This window comes from Anarrhichthys ocellatus, unplaced genomic scaffold (assembly GCF_004355925.1).
Source record: "Anarrhichthys ocellatus isolate YVR2014 unplaced genomic scaffold, GSC_Weel_1.0 scaffold110, whole genome shotgun sequence".
NCBI classification, from domain to species: Eukaryota; Metazoa; Chordata; class Actinopteri; order Perciformes; family Anarhichadidae; genus Anarrhichthys; species Anarrhichthys ocellatus.
The window spans coordinates 218,550-228,351 of record NW_022280140.1 but is presented as its reverse complement, the minus strand read 5'-3'; the positions used below and the strand labels follow the sequence as shown (position 1 = coordinate 228,351).

The 9,802-nt window shown below is 43.8% G+C and overlaps 1 protein-coding gene across 1 annotated transcript in view; it reads right to left on the bottom strand.

Moving 5' to 3' along the window:
- The window catches only part of dbpa (D site albumin promoter binding protein a), a 26,535-nt gene extending 16,733 nt beyond the window's left edge, over window positions 1-9,802 (bottom strand). The window contains exons 1-3 of the mRNA XM_031876480.1: window positions 9,174-9,802; window positions 4,103-4,377; window positions 2,698-2,914 (exon numbers count right to left, since the gene is read on the bottom strand). Coding sequence (XP_031732340.1) covers window positions 2,698-2,914; window positions 4,103-4,377; window positions 9,174-9,369 — 688 coding nt within the window. The 5' untranslated portion in view covers window positions 9,370-9,802. The remainder of the gene's footprint in view (window positions 1-2,697; window positions 2,915-4,102; window positions 4,378-9,173) is intronic.

Genomic DNA, 9,802 nt, shown 5'->3' with positions numbered 1-9,802 from the left:
ACACACACACACACACACACACACACACACACACACACACACACACAAAAGGACATGCATGCATGCAAACACACACACACAGATGGCTTATTCATAGATACTCACAGAAGCACTCAGTACACACACACACACACACACACACACACACACACACACACACTTACAGAGCCTTGCAGCAGTATCCAGTGGTATTCGCTCTTCTGCTGCTTCCTTTCATGCGTCTCTTTTCTGTCCGTCTCATTTTCAAAATCCCTTTTTTTTTCTCCTTCAAGCTTCTCTGCAGCTCGTTCTCACAGAGAAACTTCTCCTCTCTAGTTGTTTATAACTCAGAATGAAAAGACAACGCTCCCAGTGTTCCAGTCAGATTTCTCATAATCGGCTCCTGCTGGGCACTTTCTCTCTGTCTGTTGCTGCGTATACGAACTCATCGTACCAAACATTGTATTCAAAGTATGCAACAGTGAATTTCTTAAATTGTGACGTATAAAAACAGGCTGTGTGTGTAAAGTGCCCCAACGAACCGTTGAAACATGCAAACACAAACACAACAATCAGCACAGAGGACGAACCCATTGCATGTTCAGAGAGTTTCAGATCTCGGCACTTGTTACTGTAACTGGTCTGGCTGACGATCAACAACACGCCGCCGCTTCTCCCTGAAGCGGTTTGTCATTTTTCATTTGACATTTGTAGTTGTGTGTTTAACATACTGCTACTAGAAATTGAAAGCTACAATAATCGCAATATAGTGTATGTTACCCAAGTCTGCAGCTGCTTTAGAGCCTTTCAGCTCGTTGTTTCGGTTCACTCTCCACACTTCATCTCTGAAAACCCAGAGTTTTTTACCTGCTCGCCACCAAAACAGACCGACAGACAAAAGTTTGCTAGCTGGCCGAAACCAAAATGGACTTACATTCGCCCGAGTGGCGTTTATTGGGAGTTTACACAACTACTCTTAGTTTCAGGTTGTTATTCACCAATGAAAACATAGTTATACTCTAAATATTATATTCCAATTCTGCTCATAGAATCCCCAAAAAGCAACACACTGGCCCTTTAAAGACTTAAAGAAGTAAAGGAGAAAACGTCTCCTGTGCAGAGTTAACCATGAAAGATTGTAATGCAGCCTTATTATGAAGCCTTTCACTCCAAGATGAAGAGGGATTCTTGCTGTTTTTTGTTGGTATATATGGTAAATCCACCATGCCAACAGGTGCGTATATTCAACACATTCTCACTTCCAACTCGTCAAAAAACAGCAGCTTAGTCGGTGTCCCGAAGCTTCCAAACATGACGCTAAGAAACATACTTTTTTTAGACCAAAATACGGTAATGTAGTAACATTACGTAATTTAAATAAGTCGACGTTAGCGGCAGACACCACTCCAAGAATGCAGCGCTCTTTACGCAACCGGACTTCCTCCTGTTAAATGTGTGACATGTGACCAAACGATCGTAACAGAGTCTTCTACAAACTCCATCGCCCATCGTCTCATCCTTCCTTTAAACGTCTACACAACGGCTGAACATTTACAAAGACGTGTGCGGATCTGTCAGCAATAAATCATCGTGAAATGCTGTAATGAGTCTTAGATGGCTCTGAGAATTGAAAAAATAAAAATAAAAGACAGACGGACAGATGTTCCTTCAGTTCTGGTTCACATCAAAAGCATCGGAGAGAGGGAACAATAAATTATGAATATATAATGGTGAAAAACAGGCTGCTGGAGAGAGGAGAGCTGCCGCTTATCACACAGAGATATAATTAGACCAGATCCTTGTGTGGTTATTGTTGAAGGAGTGGGTTAGTTAATGCAATGTATCATCGAGAGTCTGTGTGTCCTCATTAGAGCCAGATCACATCAAAGCCTTTGCATGTGCAGCTTCATATATGTCAGACCGCATTAGCTGGTGCACGAATGTTGCCTTCTCACGTGAAAGTGGAATTGCAATTTTAGTCTCGCTGTCGACGATAAGAAAAGCTTTTGGACCAAAAACTGTGGAAAAGAAGAGGAGATAGTGACAGATAGGTTGTACTCTGTGGTTTTGAAGCCTTGACTTTGGCATTTTGGCTGTTGTCATCTTGTTTGTTTTTTTTGGATCGTCACCATCTTGGATTTTTGCAACCAGAAGTGACACGAGATGGCGGAGCTAAGTACAACCCAACTCTTAAAAAGAGATTCTTAGGCAACAAAAATGTTCAAATTAACTTTTTATGAAGTGAAAACACTCTGTGAAAGAGTTAAAGTTCTAAAATGAAAGACCATAAAGCATCCCCTGCTTTATGGTCTGTTTGACTCTAAATGGACCATAATGTACTAAATGAACATCATGCTGTATTGAAGAAGACTTGAAACTAGAGATTGAGACCATAAACTCATGTTTACAATGTTTACTGAGGTAATAAATCAAGAGAGAAGTAGAGTCATTTTCTCATAGACTTCTATACAACCAGAGGAGTCGCCCCCTGGTGGTCAGAAGAGAGAATGCAGGTTTGCAGTTAGAAAGTGGTTTAATTATTATTCTTTAAGATATTAAAGATATCGAAAACTGTCCTCTTATCATCTTTTTCTGTTTTAAAGTCTTTGAAGTAAATAATTAATTGAAAATGAAATAACTTTTATCATATTTCCATCTCAAAATATAATAAAACCGTCCGATAGTGCTCCCCCCAAAAATAATCCCTCATTCACTCACCATGATGACACTCGGGTCCTCCCATCATGTCTTGCTGCTGCTGCTGCTGCTGCTGCTGTGGAGGCAGCAGTGGCGGCGGTTGTGGCTGGACGGTCTCCAGTCCCAGCAGCGAGGAAGAGGAGGATGAAGAGGACATGGAGGAGGAAGAGGAGGAGCAGGGCGGAGGAGAGCTGGGAGGGCACTGGGAGCTCTGGTTGGGCACCGCCGACTGGGAGCTCTGGGAGGAGAGGAAATATACCATCAGTCTAAATCACGGCATCAACAAAGAGAACAGCATTAAATCCTTGATATGATGCGTCCATGTGGCGCGTGCTCTACCGGGTGAGCTATAGACGTTGCCCCACATGAATTTAATTGCAGTACGGCAATCACCCGACACCACAACTTTGTTAATAGAAAATACTAAATTAAACAATGTCATTAGAGAGGTATTTAGACGACATGCTAGCTCATTGAACGGCAGTGAGGATTCAGAGCAAAACAGACAAAGGAAGGAAAAACCTATTGTGCTTATTTAACTTTTCCTAGTGGGCCAGCGCAAGCCCCCAGGAGCAGCGCCGGGCTTGGAAGCACATTTTAAATCGTGGCCAAACGTGTTGTCTGTAACTGTGTTTGCTCTACGGGCCCCATAATGCAGGAGATCGCTGGAAGATCCAGGTTTTAACTCGGAAATTGGACTTTTTTTCCTTCACGGACCACTGAGCAAATGGCCGCCATTTTCATCACTGATCCAGTTCTCTTTAAACATCTAAACCAGGGGTCACTAATAAGCGGACCGCGGTCCGGATCCGGACCCAGACGCTGTCCTATCCTGACCCGGACGTATAACTGATGGATAATTGAGAACATTTTGGCGGAGCGCTTCTATTTTAACCTGCACAGCTTTTCTAGCCTTTACGGCACTCGGTCAGCAGTCCAGGAAATACACCGACCAATTACATGCGTTGGCAATTATCTCACGTGACGCTACTCAGCCAATCGAATATCTGTTTCCTGAAACGCATCGTGAGTCGAGTGAGATTTACACACAGACAGGAGAGAGACGGGGAGAGAGAGAGAGAGCAGTGGGAGAAGTAAGTCGGTGAAGCAGTTTCACACGGCGTGCTCTAAAAAGAGAGAAGTGGACCCTGAAAACAGAGCTTTTAACAAAGAATGGACGGACTCTTATTCATTCATTCTTCCTGCTGGCGCTACAAAACCACTCTGTCTCATATGTTCAGATACCGTGCCGTTATTAAATGCGCCACTGTGAAACGCCACTACGAGACCAAACATACCCACTCCAGTCTGAACTGAGGGCAAGATGTTGAGATGTATAGAGATTGTTTATTATAAAGTTGACTGAGACCGTTATGATGTGAGGTTTCCATCGGCGTTGTTTCCATTGGTCTCCATCGGCGTTTACCTGGGAGGGGATCTGGGCGCTGGTGGAGCTGGGCCCGTTGCCGTGCATCCCCATGCCGTTCTCCGTCAGGAACTCCTCCAGATCCATGTACTGCAGCTGGAACAGGCCTCCGTCACACGGCAGGGTCCTCTCCCACAGCAGCGGGCCCAGGAACGCTGACTGGGAGTTGGGCCGCAACGCGCCGGACCCAGGGGCCCCTCCGGACCCAGGGGCCCCTCCGGCCCCGGCGCTGTTACTCTGCGATTCTTCGTCAGAGTCCGAGGGCTTGTCTTTGTCTGGATAGAGAACCAGAAGCGTGTTAAGATTAGTTCATCTCGATACCGTAATGTGTTTACTGCGATCAAATGCTCTTCAGCTTAACGTGGCAGTGATCTATTGACTCAAACTAATGCAGTCTTTTGTTCCAACCCACTGTGTCCACTTTGGAAACAGCGTCTCATCATTTCAAGAGTGTGCTTTTATCTCTAAAAATGGTTCAATTGAATCTTAGATGTACGATGAAATAAAGACAAGTTATCCATTCGTTCATCCGCTGTTTTCAATCCCTAATTACCCAAAAACATATCAAAAATCAGATACAGCTGCAGAAACAGAGCGATGAAATCGAAATATTCCATCACACACTCTGTAAAAAAGTGCTTAAAGAAAGAGTCTGGTTGACAGATGGTCACAGGTTTGATCCCCTAAGGGTAACACACACACACACACAAACACACATGCACACACTGGCGGGCGCATGATGCACATCAAAGCCCCGATTTTAATGTGTGACGACACTCCGAGGGGTTCTGCTAAATGCAGCCTTACTCGGTCTGCTGGGACCATTAGCTTATGGTGGCTAATGCTAACTGTAGATGTCACCGAGTCAGTTTGCTGACTTCATGAGTCTCTTATGCTGCTGCTGCTGTTTTAGGATTTGTCCGTGACTTTTGCAGAAACGTCTCGTGACCCAGAGACTTCTGGTCATTTTATATATTTTTTTTAAAAGACTCAAAAAGTGACAAAGTTTGGGTCATTTCTGACGGCCAGATAGCCTTTGGATCGCTTAGTTTCAGATGTATGATCCAGATCTTGCATTTATTTACAAGAAAATTCACTTCAAAGGACAAACACCGATCAACAAACAGCTCCGGGGGGTTCTGCATCGTCTCTTTGATGAACAGCAGCTGAGGTTTATGCCGCCGTCCTTTGCTTTCTGTGAAGCACTTCATTAAAAGGCATCTATAAATAAAGTTGACTTGACTGACCCTGCACTCTGACCTCCCGCAGAGGGAGGAGGGAGGGGTGGGGTGGGGTGGGGGGGGGGGGGATGATGGAAAGATAGATGACAATATCAATAAAGCATCGGCAGAAAAAAATAAATGCCGCAAGCAACCGAAGTTCATGGCAACACACGGAGAGAAGTGGAGCGATAATATCATGATATGTGATAATATCATTCTGCAGAATGACGCCTCCAAAAAGTGCATATTGAATAAATAGCACACTGAATAATAAAACCCAATAAAATAGTAATAAAAGAGCATATTTAACTGGGCTGGGATGACAGTGTAATGAGACAGAGAGAGACCGGGGGAGAACATCAGGAAGCTTTAAGTTTAAAGGGATTAAAGAACATTGAGACACAAGAGATTACAATGTGGAAACAGCAGAGGGAGGACAGAGGAAAGAGAGCAGAGTCGAGACCATCATCATCTCTCTGCTACAGTCATCATCATCGCATGTTGTACACAGTTGTTGCAATCTCTACATAAATATCAACGACTAAATCTGAATATTTCTGCATTGACATGCAGGAATGAGTCCTAAAACCCAGAGATGAGTCAGCATTGTTGCTCTTCCTGTTCCCCTCGTCTCAAAGTCGATGGGTATTTAAACGGGGTTGTGGTTCACACAAGATTAAGACATTTTAATGTTTTGTTCTACGATATATAAAGTTTGTCATTAAATATATTTTTACGTGTTACGTTAAAAAAGGCGGTTGCTAAGAAAGTGAGACTAAAAAAACGCGACTAGTTTGCCTTCACGGTCTAGTTGTGTCGTCCGTTAGCTTTACGTTAGCATTTTACCTTTTGAAAATGATAAAAGTCGTCTTCATTTGTGTATACTTATCTGTAAGTATTATGAACTTGTCTTCGTCACAGAGATTATTTTCTGCAATAATCTGAAATCCAACGCAAACATCTCCATTGGCTTTTTGTGGAGGGAACCAGCGATGCTAACTTCCGGGTTACCTCACAAAAATACGTCATCCCTGCAGCGCTGTATGTACCCGTTTACAGCTAACAGCGTCTGTGCCGACTAAAGATGACGGTGATAGTTTGTCACTACTGGTTGGGTGAGGCCCATAAAAGAGGTGTATGGACCAGGTTCTGTACTAAATGTATGGCACATATTAATCCAGAATAAAAGAAGAAGTCGTGATTTATTCTCAAAGTCTGCTTTCACTGCATTTTGTGGCATCTTTACTTTTGTTGATACACAAACTTTTCCACCTCAGCCGAGTGTTAAAAAACTCTTATTGCGATCTCTCATTTTTTTCTGCATATTTTAGGCGAATACTTACAAGAACGAATCAATATGACATATCAAAATCTTTGTTTAAGGGACACCATTGCACAGGCAAAATAAAACAACAACAACGAAGCATTTCCATTCATCTCCAAACAAAACTGCATCAAACACACAACTTATTGAGAGTCCCCTGCTTATTGTGCACTGCATGAGGCTACCAAGTGGTTCAAGAACAGACAGCGGTATCCACTGTATAAATATGGGAATCGCACCAAAACACAGCTGATAGTCTGACGGTGTAGCCACAACAACCTGTAACTCAAGTTCCTCAGCGACAGTAACGTGACCATCATCAAAGAGTAACAAGAGTACAAATCACTCATTTGTGTGCTCAAGTGATTCATTCAAATGACTGAATCTTTGCACACAAATTAAAAACATACCTGCACCAGCAGGCTCCATATAAAGGAAAGCAAAAATAACAATATGAGATGTGACTTCAAGAGAAATGAGGAAATCCCTTTGAGAGCAGCAGCAGGAGGAGAGAATGAAAAGAGCAGGAGGGGAGATGGAAAACAGAACAGAGAAATGAGAGCGTACTGTAAAGGATGAGGGAGAAGAAGAGCAAAAAAAGAAAAAATGTAAATCAGCAGAGGGACCGAGGAGGAGATATGAAGAAGAAGAGAGCGAGACAGGAAAAAAAAAAAAAAAGACATGTGAGAGACAGACAGGAGGAAGCGATGAGCTCGACGGAGTGGGTGTTTGTGAAGGCGTCAAACAAAGCGAAGCAGCGAAACATTGTCTCTGGAAAGAGAACGGCACCAAAAAACATCACACAGCAACATCTTCTTTTTTCCCAACACACCCCTGAACGCATCACCTATCATTAGGAGAGTGTGCACTCTATGGGAGCTGACAATGAGGCTGTAGCCGGGGCCTCTGAGCTGCTTTCTGGCTCCATGGAGAGCCTGTCAGCCGCGCTCACCATCACCTCCTCCTCCTCCTCATGCAACAGAACAGAAAGGAGCTGCAGTAGCAGCAAGAGGCCACCAGGGGCCGCCAGAAAAAAACCCGCAGGGAGCATTTGGAGAGGCTTTGTTTTTCTCCCTCTCTCTTTCTCCGTGTTCAGGTTTAACCGTACTTGTGAGGGCCGAGTCTCGACGGTCCATTCTGTGTCCTCACCGAGACAAAACAACAGAGGTCGGGTTTTTTAAATTGTCCTTTTTAAAAGTGTCCTCACAAGCCCAACATGAACCAGTGTGTTACTGGGAGCTATGACAGCGAGAGAGAGAGAGAGAGAGAGAGAGAGAGAGAGAGAGAGAGAGAGAGAAAGGAAGGAGAGGCAGCCTGGTTAATATTTGTCATGGCAGCTGGTGGATGGGAAACAATTCAATCCCACTCACTAACCTTTATTTAAACAGAGCAGAGGATCAGAACGCAAACGACTGCTGCTGCTGCATTTTGACGGCATCCACTCCAGATTGCAATTCTTTTTTTAAACCCTCTTCCTCCTCCCCCTCTTCCTCCTCCTCCTCCTCCTCCTCCTCCTCATTTCATTCCTCCACCAAATGCAAAAAGGAAGCGTTTAATATGAAAATCCAGCAGGAGGAGAGCTGAAGTGAAAACTGAGTGTGTGAGAGTGTGTTGAACAAGCAGGGCCTCTGTATTTTACAATCACACCTACCCACACAGTCACACACACACACACACACACACACACACGCAGCAATGAATAATCACTGTAATATTCCTGTGGTATTTCTGCAAAGACTTACATTGATAGAGAGAGGTTCTGAAATGAATACTTATTGTTTGTTTGTTGTTCGTATTAGAGCAGTAATATATTATGTTGGTTATCAATTCATATACCATTTATTTTCTTGATTAAATAATGAAGAAGATGCAGAATATAACATCTCAAAGGAATAGCTGACATGTTCACATTTCTTCTTTTATCCGACCAACAACCAGAAACCCAAATGAATGCAGTTCAGTGTCGGATATGACAAAGAAAAGCAGCAAAATCATCACATTTGAGGCTTGACACAAAGAATGTCTGACTGTAGTTTTAGCTCTATTTCATATTATATCACTAAAATATTGGAGTAATATTTCTGCAGGAGCTTCACATGTCTCTGAGGTGCATTTATAGTTCAGGATTATGTACTTTGCACTTACAATAATACAATTCACACAACCTCCTAACAGAGGCATTGCACTAAAGTGTACTGTAGTATATTTTAATGCTTTTGTAGTACATTAACATGTATTGTAGTATATTGTAATGCACTTGTAGTACATTAAAGGGTATTGTAGTATATTGTAATGCACTTGTAGTACACTAACATGTATTGTAGTATATTGTAATGCACTTGTAATACATTAAAGGGACATTTCTCTTGTATAATCCTGAAGTGATTTGTTGGCTTTGGTGTATTCCTTACTGTCTCTTTAAGAAGTTTCTCGCCTATCAGAACCCTCTCTCACTATCTCAAACAGACACACACCTACACACACACACACACACGTTCACACACGAACACGTGCACACACTCACCTTTCATCTCGCAGCAGTCCTTGGTGCCTCTCTGGTCGGCCTTGATTGGCAGCTGGAGCAGGGACTTCAGGTTGGTCATGGAGGTCAGGTGTCCGCCTTGGGGGCCACTTCCAGTCGGGCTGCTGGCCCCAAACTGGGGGCTGGTGGCCCCGGCAGGGAGATCCGGAGGTAGAAGCTGAGTGAGAGGCCTTGACATAACTTCAATGGAGGAGGTGGGAGTTAAAGGGGGGAGGAGGAGGTGGAGGAGGAGGCGGCGAGGAGGAACAGAACCTGCAGACCGTGAGTTCAAGATCAAAATAATCCAATTAGCGACACTAATTGACAGGCGCGACGTCAAAAAGTGCGCGCGCTCAAGATCTCCACCTGATATCCCGCTTTTCCGCCCGTCCCATGAAGAAAAAACGTGTACTAAAAACAACACAAAAAAAAAGAAAGGGGGCACTTATCTCCAAAATGGCACCATGTCCGCCGAGTCTAATGCATCCTCTCAGACTGGCCGAGCGCTCACGAGCTGCTGTCACCTCTTTCTCTTCTTTTCTTATTTAACTAACTCAGCTCCGCACTAATAAACGCACCACAGGAAGACGGACTGAATCCTGGAGCTCTGCAGCGAGAGAAGTCCCCCCCTC